This window comes from Centruroides vittatus, unplaced genomic scaffold, assembly GCF_030686945.1.
Source record: "Centruroides vittatus isolate TY-2023 unplaced genomic scaffold, ASM3068694v2 scaffold_418, whole genome shotgun sequence".
NCBI lineage: Eukaryota > Metazoa > Arthropoda > Arachnida > Scorpiones > Buthidae > Centruroides > Centruroides vittatus.
The window spans coordinates 243164-266441 of record NW_027122707.1 but is presented as its reverse complement, the minus strand read 5'-3'; the positions used below and the strand labels follow the sequence as shown (position 1 = coordinate 266441).

Sequence of the window (23278 nt, the reverse complement as noted above, 5' to 3'; positions counted from 1 at the left end):
AGAAAGGTGTAACAATGTTTTTCTGACAGACATTAATTAAATAACATGTCAATTAATCGTTTATAAAGATATACTTTAACTTACTCCCTTGTACATGTGTCAGTTCTTATTTGTTTTGAAAACTAAAATTCAGCCAGATCATTTATCACTGTTTGTTTCCTTTCTTCTCCAGTAATTTCAATCTTTTAAAATAATTTATAAAAACATTACACAAATCAAATGAACACTATTTTCAAAATGTCTCTTGTTCACATTGCAAATTTTACAGAAAATCTGACAAAATATTTACTACGTTTCATCACTATATTGAATGCTGAAATATTTCATATTCTAATTCTTGTGACTGATAAGAGTTAATTTTTATAATCGTATTCATTGATTTATACAATATTGTAGAATACTTAAATATTTAGTCTCTTCTCGAACACGGAAAAAATCGTAGACAGTATGACAGGTATAAAAAACAATGCATGAAATGTCGTTTCTACAGCAATGAGAACTACGATCTTTACAAATGTCGACAGAAAATATACATCAGAATACAAAATCAATATTCCTAATCCTGTAGAAAGAGAGCCTTGTATTACAGAAAACCCAATACGATATAAAGATTCTCTCATTTTCTCGTTCGCACTTTTCCTGGATGACATGATATAAGCATAAGACATGTGACAAGGGTAATTCACACTGAATCCAACACACAAAATTAGGTTCATCATAGAGAAAATATCCACATTAATGCCCCATAATGACATGTAGCCCAATGTTTCTATTATTGAAGAAACGACAGAAATGGCCACAATAATGGCAACTAACAAGTTCGGTACCATTGAGAAGAAGACTATAGTTATTAAAACAGCCGTAATCCAAAACAATTGGTAAATTGTATGTTCTATGATTATACCTTGGTTAATTATACTCGATTTTATGGAATGTACCAATACAGGAATTTCAGATTTTTCGGCAATTTCCCATAATTCTTTTAACGTGTCTCTCTCTGTTTGTGAAGAGTTCAAATTTTTTCCCATAACGAAGAATCTGCTGTATAAGATGTCGGTTCCATTGCTATTAAAGACGACGTCATTAGACAGTGACTTGGCTGCGTGCAGTTTGAAGAAAACGTTACGTAGACCATCGATGAAATCTTGTTTGTTCGACATGTTATAACCTCCTAACGAAAATTTCGCAACAGGATTATTCTGAAATTCTTTATAAAACTTTAACCAGGACACAGTGTATTGCTCTTCGGCCATATGGGGATGTTGCTCGAATTTTTGTAAGAGATTTTCTATGAATTCTTGGACTTTTATATCTGAGTAATCCAAGGTTTTGTTAATGATTATGTGAAAAGGAAAAGCGTAGTCAGTGAAATATGTGAATCTAATACGAGAGCTTTCTCGAATTACAGAGCCTTTGGGAAATAAATGTTCAAACTTGATGCCATGCGTAATGGAATGAGCACCCCAAATTCCAACAGATAAATTAATGACATAGATAAACAAAACAATTATTTTCACTATTGGATGTGAAAGTATTTTTGCTAATACATCACCGAAAAATGCCATCAATGCTTCTTTTTCTTCTATTTCGTTATTCGTCCGAATAGTCTCTTCGAAATCTTCTGTAACGAAAATAATAAAAATGTGAATGCAATACAGACTACGAAGTAATGAAATCTATTTTAAAATTACATATCTGTTTTGAAAAATTGGTTAGGAAGGAAATTTAATTTCTACTTAATATTTTCAATGTAAATCTGCATGTATAAACCTTGTAGTTTAGTATAAAATAATAAGAATTTTTATGAAAACAACGAATGAGATTTCTTATTGGGCTGCAATCTGCAGAAATTGTATTCGTATAAATTCGCACTCACTGTCTTTCCTCAATTTTGAGAATGGTGTTAGATAAATGAAATTGAAGTGCAGATATGGAAAGCGTAGAGACAGTCGGTTCTAAATTACTATATAAAAGCTTTTGATAAAAAAACAAAAAGTTACGTTATTTTAATTCAAACTTTTCCCCTGAAAGGAGTTAAGTGACCACTGTGACTATTCCAACAGGAAAAGTATCATGTATAGGGGAAAGACACCACTAATTTGAGGTAAATAGCATATATTTTAAATTAAATCAATTAAAAATATCATAAAAAATTGCATTCCAGCATTGTGATGATATCAATAAATAATCGTCTCGTTTTCTATGAGAATCCTGATTAGTTACACGAGCTATCTTTATGTAGTGTTAGCACTATTACTTGATATGGTGTTGCAACTTTTCAAATTAGTAGGCGATATTTCTTCAAAAGTAAAGAATGCGGGATTTGACATTACAATGAGTTACAACATTCTTGGAGGAAATTTTTGCACGTATGATCTTGAATAACAGAACGAACGGTTTCAACAAAACAGTCGATTCGATGACACAGAGAAGAATTGATTCGGAATATCGAAAATGAAACTGAAGCAAGAATACAATCACTGAAATAGGTCAGAAATTCACGCAATGTTTCAAAGAAACGATTTCAAAAATGTAACCACAACAAGGAAATAATAATTAAAAAATATAATTGTTTTCGAATTTTACAATATACAGTACCTCGTTGCAACATTTAGAGGAAAGAGTTTACGACGCAAAACGTAAGTTTCAGAACTCACAAGATATTTGCAGTTGAGAGTCACGAAAATTTCACGAATTGATATATGAAGAATGCCTAATTACGTGACATACCATAATAAACGATGATATAAAGAATACGCTATAAATTAATTGTCAAAACCTTATTTTTCTGAATTGAATGAACAATTTCATTGGTGATGATTGTGATAAAAGTAAGTCATTACGTGCTTGTTTCAGCATTTACCTGACAGGAAGCGAAAACGATAGAACTAAAATTAAATGTAATACCATTGATGCCGCCATAGTAGTTTGTCTTAAGTTTGTTGAAAAGTTCTCTATAATCCATGAAATCCGTTCTCTGACTTGTGAGTAATCTCGAGTGTTTCGTGAAAAGTTTCGACTAAATTGCGTGAACTTTCCTTTAAGTATTGCAGGTCGATCGCGGATTCGCGAAACTTTAATTGTCAATAGTAAAATTGTGTGGGGTAAAGTGCAGAAGTTTCGATCATCTCATATCTAAAAAGTTGGAAGCATGTGAATCATCTGTTCTAAGCTGACTTTTAGCGGGAGATACCTCTGACTCTTGCCAAAAGTTGGAAAATAATGAAAGACTTACAGTACAAGTGAAAAAATTTTTACGTTCAGTAAATTTCTATTGTAAGAAAAGTATATTATTTATTGTGAAGTTAGGCACTAACTTTTTCGTTAGCAATAATAATTGTTACATTGTACGAAGACAGGATTTTTTCTGATCAATTAGAGCAATGTCAGAGGTAAATACCATAAGCACAACCCAAACAGTACTAACTAATTTCCAACATGACATTTTGAACGTGATATACTGATCATTCTTGATTGATCTCTGCAGAAATGATCGGAATTGCAGAGGAGGATTTTTACTTTCAAATTATTTTGTGGTGACGACAAATATGATAATATCAAACTACCATGAGCAGTACATATAACATTTGTATCTAATGCAGCGAGGGCCATACTAATGATACAGGTGTACGGTGTTCAAATTATGCCAGCTTCGATTCACCAGAGAATAATATTTGAGACTTCTGCAGTGTTTTAAATAAAATAATATTTAAAAGATTTCGAGAATTTATCAATTAATTAATATAATTATTGGTAATATATGATAACATTTATTAAAGACATTCCTTTAAATATTATATCAAAAAATAGGTTTAAAGTAATCAAAGTATGGTTTTAAGAGGAAAGTCGGGATAGGAAGATGTTTTCATAGTGTTATAATCAAATTTTCATAGTGGAAAGAAATAAATTTTCACTCACCTTGTGTAAAATATTCCAAAAAACTAATATCGCCCTCTTCTCTGTATCCGCTTAACGCTAGACATCCTCCAAAAAACGTTATCTGATACAGGAAGGTAAATACGATGCAAGTGGCTGTATAATAACAGAATATTCTGATAAATGGAAACGGACTCATCATTCCGATACAATAAGAAATGAAGTTGGTGAGTGAAGTCAACGTGATGGAAATTCCAGCTTCACAATACGTCACTTCCATGCGTTTCTCGACTTTCTGCTTGGAATTTGTGACTCTCCAGCATCCTATCAGTACGAATGCATCATCTATCTCGGTCACTAAAACATAAATAAATTAACATACTCAGCAGAAAGAATAAATAATAAAATCGTCACTAAACACCTTTGGCTGCTCGGACAGGTTTATTTGCTCATACACTAACATTTTCAGTTTAATAATTGATCGTCCTAAAGTCACTGATTTTAGAACACTGGATACAAGCTGTTCTAAAATAGAATACAACAAATATAGAAGATCAACACATTGAATTTTAAATATTTGAATATAAACGCAAAATTCCAATAATATCAACATAAAGTAAATTAAAACTGTAACATTAAATTTTAAAATAAAAAATCTCGCTACAAGTTGCTTAACTTTCTCGGCAACATTTAAAACTGCGTGTGTGGCGCCATCTGTTACGATATTTTATTAAAATAATTTTTTTATATTTTTAATCATTATAAAATAGGGAAAAGCTTAACTTTTAGGGTAGGGGATGGGTTTTATAAAAAAAAATATTGTAAAATTCAATAACGAGTAAAATCCTCATTAAGTCCGACCCTACTCGAGATACGACACGAACCACTTTATCTCCCCACCCACTAGACATTTAACGACAGAAATTTAACAGCGTCAATTTCCCTAGTAGACAAACCTCCCTGCAAAATTCCAGAAATTTTCGACATAAAGAACAAGAGTTATTAAGCTTCAAATAGGATGAACGCAATCGTGCCTCCACGCGAGCACACACTAACATCCAGAATACAGAAAAAAGAAACCCCGAATTTTTCTTCATTTCTGAATGTTTCAAGGTCCCCTGAGTCCAAGAAAGGTAAAAACCTCAGGGGTTTATATTTTGACTGATTGACACAATTTTTTTCTGGTATAAATTATATAACAGAGCCGGTTAAGTAAAATGAAGAAAATAAAATAAAATATAAAAGTAGAATAAGAATTTTAACAAAAATATACCTTAGTGTGGTAACTAGGAATTTCTATAAAGAAGTTTCCTTTTGATAAATGAACTTCCTTGGTGATGGTAAACTGTCTTCACCTCTTGCATTAGACATTACACATTTATTACAACTTCGAATTTAAAACAGTTCGAACATTTGGTTAAAAAATCGAAATATATAAAAATATTTATAACGATATCTGAAATGTTATCAATTTAATACACCTAAGTACTCAATGAAGACTAAACGTAATTAAAAACAAAAAAATCGCATCTAAAATTGTACAGTAGAAGCCGTTCTTGAGGTTAAGATTTAATGCTTTCCCTCTCCCCTCCGCGGGGGAATTTCGAAAAATCCCTTCTTAGTGTGCGTTTTCATGATGTACCCTAACTGTGTACCAAATTTCACCTCTAGGTTCTGGAACGTTCTAGAAAATACTGGAACATTCTCATTGAAGCGTCACACATTTTCGAAGTCAACCACTTTCAAACCCCATATCTCCCCTTATAGCTATCGAGACGCAACCACCATAGTGCACGATGGGAGACTTGCGGCTACTACCACACATAAACACCATTCATGTGCGATGTGTAGTTATGGCTGCAAAGTGACGTATAGGCACAAACACGTCCATTTATATATATATGTATGTAGATATAGATACAGATAATAAAATTAGTAACCTAAGGAGTGCCTATGCATTAGGCTACAAACGTTAGTGTATAGCAAGTAAATGTATCTCAGCAGCCAAAAGAGTTCAGTAATGATAAATTAATTCCAAGTAGTTTTTAAGTCTGAAATTAAATTATATAAATAAAGGTGTCAAAGAACTTACCAAGGACTAGATATGGAATGGTGGCATTCCACGAAATATTTTTTATACCTAAAGCTGACATTAATCCGAAAGCAGAGACAACTGCTAATCCAGCCGATACGACGCTGGATGCACCAAGAACGGGTTTACTTCTCACCCAACTATTGCTCATGCAGAACAATATTGAAAATATAATCATAAACGCTACTAAACCTCCTATTTTAGGCTTTGTTCCATTTAATTGATTCCCAAATTCTTTCTGAATAAATAACTGCGAATTTGGAAAGACGTTGACATGTGTAAAATCATATTTTTGTATCGTATCGTAAACCTCCAACGACCATTCATCAAACAATTTCTTCTTTTCTTCATTTTTATTGTCTGTTGAATAATATAACATCATGGCATTAAAATTATCTATGAAATCATCATTATCCAGAATGACTCCACCCAAATTCGCAAAGTAAATTTTATAGGTGAAAGACAATAAATCTATATCAATGGGAAATTTCAACTTCTTTCTCTTCTGAAGTAAAGAGTTCACACCCACTTCTGACATCACCTCGATGATCGGGTTTTGGAAACATTTATTGTTACTCAGTGCGCAAATATCAAGATGATGTATTTGCTTATCATCCTTGTCAAGTGTTACGTTTTGTATGACTTCATCGATTAATCTTACATCCGAAAGAACATTTTTATCGAACATATGTCCTCCACCTTTTTTCGTGATATATACTAATAGGGAATTGATTACATCGGGTGCTCTAAGCTGATCAGAAAATTCTTCTGAATTATACGAAAAAGTACTTTCAACAAATACCTTAGTATTAAAAATTTTTCCACTGTCAGCAACTACGACGTCATAATAATCTTCGCTAGTCGATATTCTTGCAAGGAATGAAGAGAGACAAGCGGAGAGAAGTAAAGGTATACTTATAAAGTAATATGGATGCCGTCCAATTACATTTCCTAGTCTCTTGTAAATGAAGCACAGATTTTGTCTTATACAGTGGATATTCATTTTATTGTCTTCGATTAAGAAATGTCGATAACCGGTTCACCTGAAAGAATGAATGTTTATGAATTAAATTAAATTTTCTTTTTTTTCACATGATACTTGGAGTTACCCGAGAGTAAAAAGAACAAGCATTAAAATGGAAACCAAAGGTAAACTTTGGTAATTTAATTTATAGCTTGGCGTGTTCATTGTTACGCATATTGTAAAGTGTGATAGTTTGAGTTCTATATCTTACCCAATGGTGCAGAAAATGTAACAACCGAACTAACGCAGTTACTCGGATGATATATTCTTCATGTGATGTCGGTGGATACTAAGAAATTTGTTATTGTTAAACTGAATTTCCCGTTCGATGTTCACGTGAGAAAAGGGAAGTGACATTGATTTAAAAACTTCGCTTATTTCTTAGTGGCTGGTCAGAGAGGACGAAGTAAGTACTTTCTCCGACGGATGTATCTGGGATCCTCGTCGACAGAGTTGCATCATCTTCGAAAGGAAAGAGAAACACCATTTTTTTCTAATTTACGGGCAATTGTTCGAGGGAGCGTTACTGAACCCTTTGGTTAGAGCGGATCAACATCAGGATGAAAGAGGGTGGCCATCACCTTCAGCGCTTACCAACAGGTTAGAATCAATCGAAGGGTGCAATCAGTGGATCGCTACCAATCCGAACTTAGAATTCGCGGGAAAATTGTATAAAACCCATGTCTTCAAGGACACGAGATGCTTCGAGGCTGGTCAATTCTGGTGAACGAATCCTCAGGAACTCAGTCCTTTTTATGGAAATAACTGAACGTCTTTCCCCTATTACATGACGACCCGAATGCGCCTGGAACCATCTCTGAAGAAACAATCGAAGGAGTAAACTGAACTTCTCCGGTAATTTTCACCCATTTCCTATCCGTGGACCGGAGTTGGAGTTAACCCCCTTTCTCCCTGGAATAACCTAAAAGTCAGTGACTATTGTTCGCATATTTTGTTAAAATAAACGCTAGTTCGATTGTCAAACTGTCTACATCTCCGCGTGTGTCACCACTACCCCCATACGGTCCATTCTCTCGCTCCCTCTTGACCAAACCGCGAGAATGACGAGCAATCTTACCTTTGACTGCAAGATAAAGAGTCTTCACCACACGAAGACGTTCGTAGACCTCACAATAAGAAATGAATCAAAAACTGTTGGCAACACATGTTTTTAATACTTATAACTATATAAATAAATATTGTTTTTAAGTATATTCTAAAACATACAATAAATAAAATATTTCTAAGAAAATTGCTTAATTTTATAGAATTTTAAATACGTATTTATAACCAGTTTTAAAGCTAAAAATCCTTGAGCGTTACTAACTGCAACATACTATAATATAGGCCTTAATATACATAAGATTAGCCAAAAATGTGCATAAAAATATTCATATTAAGATTAAAATGAATAATATTTCAACCTGATATATGCATTTTAAATGTATCATTTTTCTTACCTTCTTCTTCAGTGCTGTTAGGCAAACAGTTACTAGTTATTCCTTTAGGAAATTTACTTTGTTTTCTCAATAACAAATAATTATTATTTTGAAAGATGTATATACGTCACGCAAATGAATTTCATTTAATCTGACCTTCTGGCATCACCGTCAGCGACTTAACGTAGTTCCGTAGTTCCTATGGAATCTTCGGTTTCCTTGTTTGTAGAGAACACAAATAATGAGCCAAATCTGAAGAGTGCAAAAGAAATATGGTTATATAATACAATTTTATGTAAATTGTGTGTAATTTATATAAGTAACAAGAAGTGTTTTCCAAAGGCGAAATGACGTGCACGCAATGAAATGATATGGCCTGTTTTATAGGAAACGGTGACGTCAGTATCTTGCTCACTTACCTTATTGTTATCTACCCTTGTATTATTACTTCATGTTATGTAAAATATATCTTATTTTCGTTTTCATCAAATAAATTGTAATTATTATTCTCTTTGATGACGACAAATGACCGAGAGGGTTAGGATTTCGTGTTTACTTGACTTCAAGGTCTAGAGAAGTGTGGCTTGATTTTAATTATTATGTAAACAGTACAACATTTGTTCTTTGAAAGAACTAAATATTTTACTACAGATTCTATATTGATATTATACATGTAGATTTATATAGTTTCACAATATAATATTTTATATCAGGGACACCGTCAACTGTGCGACGATCATCTAGGCAATAAATTAAGATATTAACAATAGACAAAATACTTAACTTTTTATTGTTTTCTTTCTTTCTATATGTATATATATATTTCTTACGATCTTCCTGTCTATAGTATTGATTATCATATACAAAATAATTGTTATGTAAAACAATATTTATGAATAAGTATATTAAGAAAAGCAATGTATTTAAGTAATAAATGACACTGCTAGCCTTTCGATGTATATAAAAAGAAATACATTTAATATGTATAGAAGTAAAAGTTTAAATAGAACAAACAAATTAGATGACCAGAAAACAGAAATACAAAGTATACAAATAATGTATTTACGTAACAATTAAAAATATTGAATAATTGGTTAAAAACTTCTGTTAAATCTAAGAATAAAATAGTGCAATGTAATATGAAATATGCCAGTGTGATGTATGTGCAAGGAATTTTTAAAGAAATTACGATTGATATTTTGCAAAAAACTGAAATTTGTATACTTTTGATTGTAATTGTGACCCTTGTTATACTTATGTAGGAGAAACCGGAAGAACTTTGACTGCTAGATTATCAGAACATATATGAGCAATTAAATATGGTTATTCAAACTCGGCAGTGGCTATGCACTGTAACGAGTATAGCTGTAAAATGTATAGAAGGACAATTAAAATATTAAAATATGAAAATGATTTAATACGAGCTTATAAAATACTAGATGTCGATAGAAAATATGGAATGAAGTAAATCTTGTACCGGTCAGTTTGTAAACCGGTATTATATGTGTAGGCCTACATTATCAATTTATTTTTAAAATTTCTCATTTAAAATGTTTCCAGGTATGTTAAATTGTAAATTCTAGTATCAATTCCTCTGCAAATTCCTCTACAACGGGTTAGATTCGAGACATTTTCTTTTGAAATGGAATTTTAAGCTTTTTCAGTTTTATTATTTGTATATAAACGAAAATGTATATAGTCTGTATATTTTTTTATGGCTAATGAAAGTATTATGTACCGAGATTCGGAAATAAAGTTGCATTCTGATGAGAGAAGTGTCGTTTTGATGTTACTAGTAGCAGTGTGATAAGTCTGTTACCTCTAGTATAGTATTTCTGATTTACTTTCCAGAAACTTTTAGAGAAAAGAAGTTTTTTTATTATATATTTCATCAATATTTACAATATATATGTTACATTATGAATCTTGGGGTAATATTTTTGCATGCTTAGCAAGCATGAAAATTGGCAGATACAGGCCTGTTTACTCGCATATTGACTTTAAAGACCAAAACAAAGAAAGTTAGGTTTATTAATACAATTCTAATTTTGTCCCGCAAAAATTACTGGCATTTTAATCTTTAAAGACAAATCTTGTAAAATCGACAACATAAACATCATTTAAAGCTGGACAATCGGGAACCATTTTCGCCAATTCTTAACAGTGGAATCCACTCTCCGTCGATTACACTTATGAGTTTCTCCGAATTCTGATTTTCGAATAATCATCTGTTTTCACTGGGAATAAATTTTAACTTATATCGGGCTCCCATTTGATTTTGAAGTTTAATTCAAAACCTTTCCTTTTCCTATTGCTATTCATCTTTAGTCTCGACAATACACAAGAACGATTCAAACGACCCAGAGAAAATACTTTTGTTTTTAAACATCACACAGTGAGCATCCGATAAAATATCTGAATACGTAGTTCACAAAAATTATTGCAAAAACGCAAAGAATCCTTCGCTCGCGCGTATAGGACTAGGTTTCCGAAGCAGTAAAAAATGAATAAAAAGCTCGTCTTATATGCGAGTAAATACGATAGTTATATATATATATATATATAATCCTGGCGTAGGCAGATATAGGTTGACCATGGCGCATGTGTTTCCTTTATTTCAGAACCCTATGTGACATTTGTAATTTTTAAGGTAAATCATGTATTTAGTACAAAACATGTAACCTTTGTTTGCTAAAGACAATTTAAAAAACCACGTAGAACCATAGTTATGATGCTTGAATCGAATTATGTTTGTATTGGAATGTTAATTTTCTTATCATACGTAAACAATTTCTGAAGCCTCTGCATTATACAGTTCATCGGGACTTTCCGTACTTGTAAATGCAAGAGTTCATTTACTTTCACAAGTATAGATTTTATGAGTGCATACTTTGACAGATTTCGGAAAATTTTTAATATTTGGAGAAATATACAATCATTTAACATTCTCTACATAAAACGATGTGTTAAGGAGTCAGCTTACCGCCCTGTTAGACAGAGGCGTAGCTGGGGGGGCGCCCCGGGTGTTATCCGTGTAGTGGTGACACCCGGTAGGCCTATACCTAAAAAAAAAGGTCAACGGCTCGCCTCCCATGACAGTTTCTTCGCTATGAGGAGACGCCACGAGAGCTCGCACCAGCTGAAAATCTTACTATGATTTATTCTATAAATCTAAACTCATACTGTACTTCGCGACATCGCATATTCAAGTTCAAGTTGCTCGAGTGCGAAGATATTACAATTCAACAGTGTTTTATAAAAGAGTTAAAAAGGGTGACACCACGATATCCGCACCGGTGTCGTCCATGCTAGCTATGCCACTGCTGTCAGACCACAACTATTTGTTAGACCAAATACCAAACACCTAAATTCATTGGGTGTGACGACACTAACGTTGCAAAAGATATTGTGAAATTTTCCATCCAACGCAATGTAAGAATATAACGATTCGGTATGATTTATTATATCCATTTCATCGATGCTTTTCAATTACAATAGTTGCACCAATTAAAATACGTCAAAATAAACCCACTGCATTGAAATAGTTTAAAATAGATAATTTAAGAACTTTTTTCCCCACAATTGTTTTGCAGAAACGAATATGAGAGTTCTGTTGCCTATGGTCTGGCCCCTAAGAATTTCACTTTGGTTTTATTTTTTGGAAATTTCTTGGGATCATTCAGGTAACAGGGGAGTCAAGACCATGAGTCATTGTCTAGTTAGCCTGCTTTCTACCCAGTCAGCTCCTGTCGTGGACCCATAATTGACTTCTTAGCGGAAAGGGATGTAAAACCACACAAACATATCCAAAACGGTCTTGCTAGCGATGGGTATAATTTAAGATCTACTACATATAATTCAGTTATACTAAAGCCATAATATTAGACTAAGTATATTCCTAAAGGGGGGAATCAGTTGAAATGCATTTACAGTATAAATAACAAATTAAGGCAGAAAAACATTAAGGCAGTTAGTCATTATTTTTTCTGGTGTTCATACAACTTCTGTGATTATTCAAATTATAATTTGAGCCACAAGTAAGACATGCTAATATCAGAAAGAAGCAATAATTTTAATTAGTTGTTCTATAATAGAAAATTTAACAAATATGAATTTTATTTAATGTAGAGGTTAGTAGTCGTTTCCACATTGCAGGATGTAGGGCTAGTTTTTTAAAGTAGACCAAATGAAATAAGGTAAAAAGTATTTAAAAAAACACCATCATCCTGGAAGGTAATGATATTCAGTCAGCGTACATACAAAATTTATCAGCTGACATTAAGAATTCTGGAAGTAATCCAATTCCTGTTGAAAATAGTCATACTCATCAACATTTAATAATTTAATGATTTCTGCAAGGCTTTTTTAAAGATCCATTCAATTCTCGTAAAAATGAAGTAAAGGAATAAATAAAAATTTAATTAAGTTTACTGTTTTGGCTGCAATTTGAAAACATTGTAGACCTATAAATGCCCAGCATCGTCCGTCTCGCTATCTGTCCGTCGTCCTTCCTTAATCTCGAGAAAGAAGTAAGATAGATGAAAACAGAGAAGAGACGTGGAAAGCGGAGTAGTAGAAGGCCCCTATTAACTATATACGAATTTTCGATGAAAACCGGAAGCCACGTTATTTCAATTCAAATGTTTTCTTCTGAAATATGATGTACAGTGAAGAAAAAATATTTTAAATTAAATAAATAAAAAATATGATTAAAAGTTACAGCCCGGCATTGTAACTATGTTACAATAAGTAATTGCTCGTTTTATTTAGTTTACAGTAGAAATTCGCTAACTTTTAATCAGTGGTGTATATTGGCTAGCAAGTACCAATAAATAGATACTTTACAGTGTGAAATTTGATACCTCTAAATAAGATAATTGGAAAGTTAAAAATAGTAAAAACAAAGTCAATATAAATTCATTTTGTCTAGCTATAAACCTAGAAAAGAGGAACACTTCGTGACGTGACGTCGCGAAGTGTTTCTTGCTGTGACCTAAAGGTCAAGTGTTATATCTGACACCCGATATTTGGTAAGGCAGATCAATTTCCAAACTACAAAATCTACGAGTGAGTTAAGGTGAGATGGAAAGTAACACTAAAAGTTCGGCAGTAGTGTGTTTGGCTTCAAAGGAATTATTATAATACCAAATTATCAGAATACATTAAATATTTGCGGTAGGAGAGAGTTTATTTTCGTCTATTTTAAGTGTTTATATATTTATTTAATGCTAACTTTCAAAATAAATCACGAGATAATTAGTTATTCCAGGAAAACCCCGTTTAACTAGAAGCATTTGGAATGAAACTACTGTAAACAAACTCGTATGAAACGAGAAGGGAGTGTATTATTTTCTTAATGTTTATAGTAAACAAGAATTCAAGATTAACAGGAAATTACGCTTAATCAGTATGAAACACCCTCCAAGATGAATGAATATTAAAAACACTTCATGAGACGACATGATAAGGTTTATGATGTATAAATGTAGTTAGATGTTTTCTCCACGTTTTCTTAATAAAGAGAATTAGAAATTTCTAATTTATTTAAAGCCATTCTAGGAGACACAGCAGATTGTTTGAAGGTTATCCACCGCACAGTTGACGATAAGCTTGCGATATATATATATTTCCTTTTATTTGAAATTATGTGTAATTCTAACTTCATGAATATGTCGTAAATCCTGCTTTCTCGTATCTCGCTATCATCAGGAAATAGCGTTAATTTTTCCCTTTCGCTCGAGATTGTAAGAAAAACTGAATCGGCAAGGACGTTTACTATTTCTGTTTTGATCAATTCTTACTCGCACAAGCCAAATATCAAGATAAGCTGTAACCGAATTAATTAATTTCTCTCTAAGAGAATTTTAATCGCTTTCCTTCTCGTCCAAATAAGCTGAAAATACCAGTTTTTAATCGCTTTCACACGAGAAACGAGATAAGCAGCTAATATGCAAGCGTAGTATTGAGCGAGAACTTCAAGTGAAAAAAGAACAGTGCCAGATATCTTCGAGAGCGAGATTTATCGCTCGCTACTATTCGTGAGTCTGCATAGTATTATTCTATCATCTTATATTAGAGAGTTATATTACCTAATGATCTAATGCCACAGTAAGGTATCACCCTACCACTCTGGAGGGCCCTGGATAAGTGTAGAAACTCCTGGACCACAGGCCCTGTATCTCGTCCATTGAGGGCTAGGTGGACATATTAAAAAGGCTTTCTTAGTGAACACAGGGTGCAGTTTGAAAAAACAAACATCGGTATCCCGAAGCCCTAACTGTATAAAAATGTGTACTAATCTAATTAAAACTTCTTTAAGATTACTTTTCTTTATCATTAATGACTTAGAAATTCGTGTATTTTATAGTATTTGTTTAGATATGTTCTAATTTATACTGTTTTAAATCGTGTTTTCTAGGCCCTTTGTGACAAAAATGGCGCTTGCCCCAATAAAAGTAACCCCAATCATCAGATAAATCAGGATAATGAAAACACAGCTTCAATTGGAAAACGAGAAAATTATTATTAATTAAAGTAGATTTAAAGATTGAAAGAAAAATTAATTTTACAATCGAATTTTCTTACCTCTATATAAATGCATTCGTCAATAATCGAATATTTCCAATTAATTAAATATTCACTCGCAGTTGTATAATTCATATTTGTCGGGAAGCAACCAATTAGATTCAAGACATTTTTTGCCGTTGAAAATTGCTATTTTTGATTAAATTAACCTTCAAATTTTTCTGAATTGTTCGCCTACATTCAAGGAATTCAACGTGTTTTTGAATAAATTACTTAGTTTTTTATTTATTTAAATTAAGTAATTAATTTATAAATGTATTGAAACATACGAGTAAAAATTCAGTGTGATTATTCAGTAGCAAAGATAAAGCCGGTTTCCATAGCCATTTTTTAAGTATGTTTTTGAACAAATCACGTGTACATTCGTATAACTATTACCTAAAAATTATAATTAATGCTAATAGAAACGAATTATGAAATAATTAAAACTGAATAATAATGGAAGATACGGCTGCACAAGTTAACGAGATTCCCACAATTTTGAGAAATATATAAACATAAATTCTGCATAGAAGTAGAGAATGAGGTGACTCGTTGCCCTTCGGTTTTATTTAAAAGTAGAAGGGAAATTAATGACCCTCTGTCACGTAACACTGTAGAGAAATACGGAACACTTGTAGAGATAAAAACAGGATGCATGACGTGACTAACATTTTCATGGACACCGTTATAACGTATTTAGAATTTTATTTCAGATTATTATTTTTTCAGACTTAAAATGTTTATAGTTTGATACAAAAGTTCACTTCAGAGTTAAAACTTATGGCTCAAAGAAACGCATCAAGAAAACTAGATACAGAATGTTTAAAATCAATGGACTGTTCAATATTGTTTAACTGCAATGGAGTTCTTCCCGACTGGAGCACGTTTTGTCAAGAATTGGGACAAAAGAATGTGAAAGAAAGTATACAATTATACAATAAAGTACGAAATAATATCAGTGTTTGGAAGCACCCTGAAGAGGTCAAAAGGCCTTCCTGTGAATGGCCTTTATTGCATGAGGACCCGAAATTGAAAGGTTCTCTACTTGCTAAATATAAGTTGTAAATGTTATTAATAAATCAGAAATTTTAATTTGAGTGAGATTGTATCAGTTTCTTGTTTTGGATCTTAAACACCCGTCTGCAAGAAATATTGTTAGAAGGGATATGTACTGTACAAGTATTAGACTGTCTATTATATACGTATACAGTTTTTAAGCCAGTTTTGAACCTTACCCCTTCCTCTTCTTGTGTACGATGATGTACTTTGGGTTAATTATGGGTAGAATAAATCATAAACCCTCCTAACATTGAAGAAATGACTTAAACCATTCAGCAAATAGTTTCTAATAAGTATGCTTAAAGTACAAATTTACATGCCATTAATACTAGTAAAAACAATCATAGACAATGACTCGAATTCATTCCTCCATATTTTGTACAATGATGTACTTTTAGCAACATCCCTCTTTAAAGTGTACACGTAATTAGTTTTTAATGTTGTTTCTTTCGAGGTTACAAGAACAAATACGTAAAAATCTTTGAAATATTACGAATTATTCAGATATTTAAAATAAAATTTAAAGTATTTTATTTATTTTTTAAATCTCTGTTTTATAACCTGCATTCCACTAAAACATTTTTTTGCTAACTGTAATTAACTTACCCTTCCAGATTCTAGTTTTGACGCTACTCAAGGATAAAACTATGTTTAATTATTTTAAAATTCGACGATAATTATGTAGTTTCAATACTTAGTTTAATATGTTTTATATTAAAATATTAAATTAAATAAAACGTCACACTCTTACTTCATCATCGCTTTCGTAATTATACTTTGATTAATATAGTTGAAATACAAGGAAATTATAAAAATAACTAGTAATTATTATTTAGTATGCGTTACCACATACGCTACACAAGGTCTTTCTTATAGATAATAATCGTATAAATGTACATTATAAATAACTTCACTAAAAATAAATTTTGGCAGTTACAGTGGATACAATCTACGTTACAATGCTGTCACTCGACGAATTTTCTATAAGTAAGCGTAGTATGAGTGTACGCTGTGTGAATTATTTATGTTTATAATCTTGCTTAGCTAAAGGAGGTCAATATTACAGTTTCCCTGTTTTCTATCGTTTACTTCATCTCGAAAATTGAGGCGGAAGGACAGTTTATATAAATGTCATTTATAATAAACACATATAATAGGAGGATTCTCTTTATTTCACATTCGTTTCCTTCGGTATTTCTGACTTTTATTCATCATAGAAGAATACCTTTTTTAATTTTTGCTTATCAATATAACAGGAAATGTTTTAATATTTTAAAAGTTGTTTCGTATCTATTCTTTTTAGAATAATTTGCTAATAGGGGAACGTGGACAAGAGATCCGATGTATATTTCTACATCCACCATCTTTGTTATATCTTCTAATTAATTTGCCACAATTTCTATGGCTGCTATATGCGGATTCTCATACTCTTTTTACAGTATTAATTATTACAAACGAATGTCAGCTGCCGGTAGCTTCTATCCAACACCTTCCCTTTGTATCTAGTTTGACAACTTTCCTCTGAATACAGCTTTAGGGTATGGTTTCCGTGACGACAGTCCGATGTGTTTCTGTTTTTTATAGGAAAAATTCAATAGTTTAATAACAAATTTTTTAAAATATATTTTTAACAGTTTATATTACTATAAGCAGGGCAATTGACGCATGAATAGTTTCGCCTAATGTAAAAGCACGTAGATATTAATTCTGATAATACCTCACCCCATGAGCAGAGATATTTATATAAATGTAATTGAAGTGTATAGCATGACAGACATCTTACTTCCGTTTTATTAAATATCTAATGATTTTTTGTAAACATCTTCCGTTGTTGTGACTCATTTTCCAGGCCTTAGGCGCGTGCCCAATTTGCATAATTATTAAAACTGCAGTGTTTGGCATTATAAATAAACATAAAAATATTATTACTATTATATAATATAATTAAAATTAAGAATATGAATATATTATTGTTATTACTAATGAATAATTTACAAGAGGGAATTTTTTCTGTATTTATAAAAAGTTAGAAAAAATAATTGGTCGGCATCCAAATTATTTTATATTAATTAATATCTCTACTATTCTCCGCATTTTTAGCTTCAATCATTGCAAACTTAACGAATAAACGAGAAGATAATAATATTTAATACTATAAACTTTCTAGAAAATGCCCTTTTCAAAAAGTTTACGAATTTCAAGATGCTATACTAGCAATTAAAGTGAATAGTTTTCGATGCATAATTCTAAGTGTTTACGCTCCTCACTCCAAGTGCCAATTCACGCCTTCGTCCCATATACCAGTATTCCGCAACCTTTTTCTACAGTACTTGCGGCACACCCATGACTCAACATGGCACAACAAAATGTTATTCCCCTCAAAAACGTATTAAATGATACTATTAATATTGTAGAATTACGTAATGCCACTAACCTATTATTATTATTACTAAAGATACATCAACACCTGTGAGCAAGTGTATTTTACATATAATTTCATAGAATACATAAAAAAGCGTGGCTTATAATAAAAAAATAAACAAATATCATCTTATTTCATCAGTGCTGCGGCAGAGAATGAAATACAAGCATAAGAAACACAACAAATGTGATAAAAATATATAAATAAAACTTGAAATTAACAGAACATGTAAACGTTTACGTCACACCTTTCACCGTGTGACGGCACACCGGTCGCGGAACACTGCCATATACTATTTCAATTGCTAATTTATCAACAGTTAAATAAATGGTCTTCGTTGTCTAAATATTTCAGTTTCCTCGATTAGACTTTCTTTATAGATCCTTCAATTAACGTTAAACAAGAAACACTAAATACATATAGCTTTTTTTTTTCTCACTATATTAAGCAGTTTTTAAATTATAAAAGAATAAACTTAAACAGCCAAAAATGGCACGCAAGAACACTAAAAAAATTGAGCAATCATATTCGATCTTTATTGCGTAGATAGAAAAAAAAACTACTAAGAAAAATTTTGGCTATCGTCTAGTTTTTTACTGGCGCAATTTTCGCACATTTCAAATGTCTTTCTTTGTATAATTATATACAGTCACAACATTTTACATGTTGTAGAATGTTTCTGTTGACATGGAATACTCTGGAAGCGATCCAACTCTACCTGAAGCTAAATAAAATCAGCAGTATTTAATAAAATTTATTATATTTTCCTCAAGCTAAATAATATTTTGTAACGTTAAAAGATACCCGATTAAATCGAAAATGGCATTTTAACGAATGAACGATACCCTGATGTCGATAAAGAGTACGTAAAATATGACGTATTTTCTTTAATACAACGTACAGTAAATAACTTAGTGTACATTGCGTACAGGTAAAAAAATATTGTGTTATTTTAAAAGAATTTCATTCATTCAGGTACTAATTTCACGTTTTAATCGTTACCTTACTCTAATTTTGATGGTAAGAAAATTTACTTGTACAAGAATATCTTAGGGAAGATTAGAAAACATTATAAACAAGTTTTAAATTGAAGCCGATTATAACAATATAAAATAATTTAAAGGTAAATTACATAGCTTAAATCAGCGATCAAATAAAGTTGTCAAACAAGATGTAAAGAAAAACTACTGAACAGAAGTTACAAGCAACGAGTCACTTAACGAGGAAAAACTGCATTATTTCTTCAATTATAATACTTAATGCAACCTTGAAGTTACAAGATGGCTGTAAGTTGGCTAATCTCCCCCAGCATTGCAAATGTGTAATATATCTAATAGGTGAATTCACTATTATTATTTCAGAAAACTTATGATAATAGATTTGATCTTCCATTAACACCACTCATCTAAAATGCGGATAGCCTTTCTCACTTTTATTTCATCGAAAGACAATTTAATTTATTGGCACAGGAATTATTTTCCGATAATTTTCTGATGAATGGCGAGAAAATCAACGAAGAATGCAATGTAAAATATCAATACTCACTTTCCCCATCCCTGCTCGTCGTCACATATAAAACGAATCTCTTCTCCCATAAATTGCTGATGTGATATTTGAATGGTTCCTTATAAAAAAGTGTAGCAACGACTTGTGTAACTTTTCCGGCAACATTTAACACTACGTGTGGTGTCACACGTAGTGTTATCTGCTAAGATATTTTATTTAAAAATTTTTTATATTTTTAATTATTATAAAATGGCAAAAAGAGTACGGTTGGGTTGTATAAAAAACTAGTGAATTCTAATAATGAGTAAAATCGTCATTAAGTCCGATCCTACTCGAGTTATGACAATAGATCCCTTCTGTCTCCTCATCCCCTCGACACTTATCCATGAAAATTTAATAGCATCAATCCCCCTAATACACAAAACTCCCTGAAAACTTTCAAAAATTTTTCGACGAAAAGCACAGCAGTTATTAAGCTTCAAAGAGAGTGAACAAAATCGTACCCCTCACAGCACATACACACTAATATTCGTAAATAAAAAGAAAAAACCCGAAGTTTTTGCAACTCTCAATGTCTCAAGGTCCCCTCAGTCCAAAAATGTAGAAATTCCGAGGAATCATTGTTTGACCGATTGCCATTCATTCCCTTTGTTATATATAACAGAGCCTAAAGAGTAAAATGTGACTTTTTGGCATCTTTAAACTGTTTTCCCAGTGGGCAGTAAGAGGGTTTCTTCACATACTATAATTATATTCGATCGCGTTGATGGAACACCGAAGGCAACACCGAGCGATCTATGGAAAGACAGGATTTTCTATTGGAAAAATCATCGATATTTGGAAATGAGACACATTAAAATAACCAGTAAAATTTCAAAGAGACTACCATATCTTGAGGCACGAACCCACCACGACTAACAGTGTCATCCACTAGTGGACTCCCATTTTTTTACGCTTTTACTGGTGGGCCTGGTAAGTTTCACCAGTTCCATAATGGGAGGTCTGACTAAGGAAAGGAGCAAGGCATATACGGAATTCAACCTAGGGAATTGTACTCCCAGATACCTCATAAAAGTAGGCTCGCCCATCCGTCCAGACTAAAACAGCCGAGATATTTAAAAATACACGTAAATATACTAATCAGAAAATAGAGAAATAGCCTCAATTCAGGAATTAAAATAGCTTTAAAGAATTTTAAGATAAAAATTTTCTATCTTTCTACAATTGCATATGTATAAGTATGTAGACACTTGCAATTAGTTAAAAATTCACTACGCAATTTAGTGTAAATAAATAGGTAGATATTTATCAGGAGTAACCAATCAGATTGAATACATTTGAGATTTTTGAATATTGAACCAATGAGATTAATGGCGATTTTCTTTGTGTCTTATCTATTGTGAAATTTGAACATTTTAAGAAATGAAAATTTCAATTTTCATTTCTTAAAATCTCGTTTTCTATATAAATATCATTTTATTATAATCATTTAGTTTGAATTCTAAGAAAACCAAAAGTATATTTATTGTTCTGGAAAAGGTCGTTTTAAAGGAAAATATTCTTAGACTTTCAATTTAAAATTTCTACACACGTTAAGGTAATTTTAAGATTTGGCTGCTTTTATGACTAAATCTGATCGTGTTTAGTAACAATTAAGCTCTTATTCTTTTATATATTTTTCCTTAAAGCAGTTACAAAAAATTAATTCGTAGTTTGAACATTTATTTGTTTGATTACGTTTTTTCAATGTTATTTGAACAACTAACGATATTTTCGTGATAAACAAAGCGACATTTACTACTAGTTTTGTCTATTTATTTGGAAAATTAAGCGTGTTGGAATACAACATTTTTTTCTAATTGGACTTCAATTTGAAAAGAAATTTCATGCTTATAAATTCCCACTGTTGTCTGTCTGTATTTCTTTAATCTCGAGAACGGAGTTTTAGACAGATGAAAGACGAGACCACACATGAAAAGTTTTGGGGTAGGTGGCCTGGAGTCATTTTTTTAATTAAAAGTATATGCTCTCCACCTGAAAACAGTAGTGCCTTTTCGCTGTGCATCATACTTTTCCTTTAAAAAGAGTATCGTGCTGGTCATCTAACACCTTTCATAGGGGAAGGATATTTGAATTGAAATATCGTGATTTCTGATGTGCATATATACTGAACCCGGGCCTCCTACCGGAAACGTTTTCACGTGTGGTCTCGTCTTTCATTTGTGTAAAACTCCGTTCTCGAGATTAAAGAAATACAGACAGACAACAGTGGGAATTTATAAGCCTAAAATTACTTTTCAAAACTCCCTGAAAAATTTTTGAAAGTTTTCAGGGAGTTTTGTGTATTAGGGGGATTGATGCTATTAAATTTTCATGGATAAGTGTCGAGGGGATGAGGAGGTAGAAGGGATCGATTGTCATAACTCGAGTAGGGTCGGATTTAATGACGATTTTACTCGTTATTAGAATTTACAAATTTTTTATAGAACCCATCCGTATTCTCAAAATTAATCTTTTTGCCATTTTATAGTAATTAAAAATATAAAAAATTTTAAAATAAAATATCATAACAGATGGAGTCACGTGTAGTATTAAATGTTGCCGGGAAAGTTACACAACTCGTTGCTAGGCTTTTTTATAAGGAACCATTCAAACATCACATCAGCAATTTATGGGGAGGGGAGATTCGTTTTTTATGTGACGACGAGTACGGATGGGAAAAGTACAGTGAGTATTGATATTTTACATTGCATTCGTCGTTGATTTTCTCGCCATTCATCAGAAAATTATTGGAAAATAATTCCTATGCCAATAAATTAAACTTTTGTCTTGATGAAATAAAAGGGAAAAAGGCTATTCGCATTTCAGATGTCGGGTGATAATAGGAGATCAAATCGTAGCTTAAGTTCTCATAATAAAAGTGAAAGCACATATTAGATATACTACACATTTGTAATGCTGGAGAAGATCAGCCAAATTACAGCCCTCTTGTAACTTCAAGGTTGCATTAAGTATTATAATTGAAGAAATAATGCAGTTTTTCCTCGTTAAGTGACTCGTTGCTTGTAACTCATGTTCAGTAGTTTTTCTTTACATCTTGTTTGACAACTTTATTTGATCGCTGCTTTAAGCTATAATTAATTGTCATGGCAACAATCAGGTATATGTTTGTTTTTTATACAGAAAATAAAATATTGCATAGCAAAATTTTAAAATGAATGAACTACTCGTATGTAATTTATCTTTTAATTATTTTATATTATTATAAACGGCTTCAATTTAAGACTTGTTTA

At 31.9% G+C, this 23278-nt stretch overlaps 1 protein-coding gene across 2 annotated transcripts; it reads right to left on the bottom strand.

Annotated features, from left to right (window-relative positions):
* Window positions 1–387: 387 nt before the first annotated feature.
* Window positions 388–15045, bottom strand: LOC136988943 (patched domain-containing protein 3-like). Of its 2 annotated transcripts, XM_067286959.1 has the most exons (5): window positions 15017–15045; window positions 8453–8683; window positions 5969–7011; window positions 3919–4233; window positions 388–1621 (listed from the first exon to the last, which is right to left on the bottom strand). In XM_067286959.1, exons 3-5 carry the CDS (start codon window positions 6969–6971, stop codon window positions 402–404), a joined length of 2538 nt encoding a protein of 845 aa, XP_067143060.1. In that variant the 5' UTR covers window positions 6972–7011; window positions 8453–8683; window positions 15017–15045; the 3' UTR covers window positions 388–401. The 2 variants fall into 2 exon arrangements, with proteins under 2 accessions (XP_067143060.1, XP_067143061.1); XM_067286960.1 differs by lacking the exon at window positions 15017–15045 and having other exon boundaries at window positions 8417–8471.
* Between the last annotated feature and the right edge of the window lie 8233 nt (window positions 15046–23278).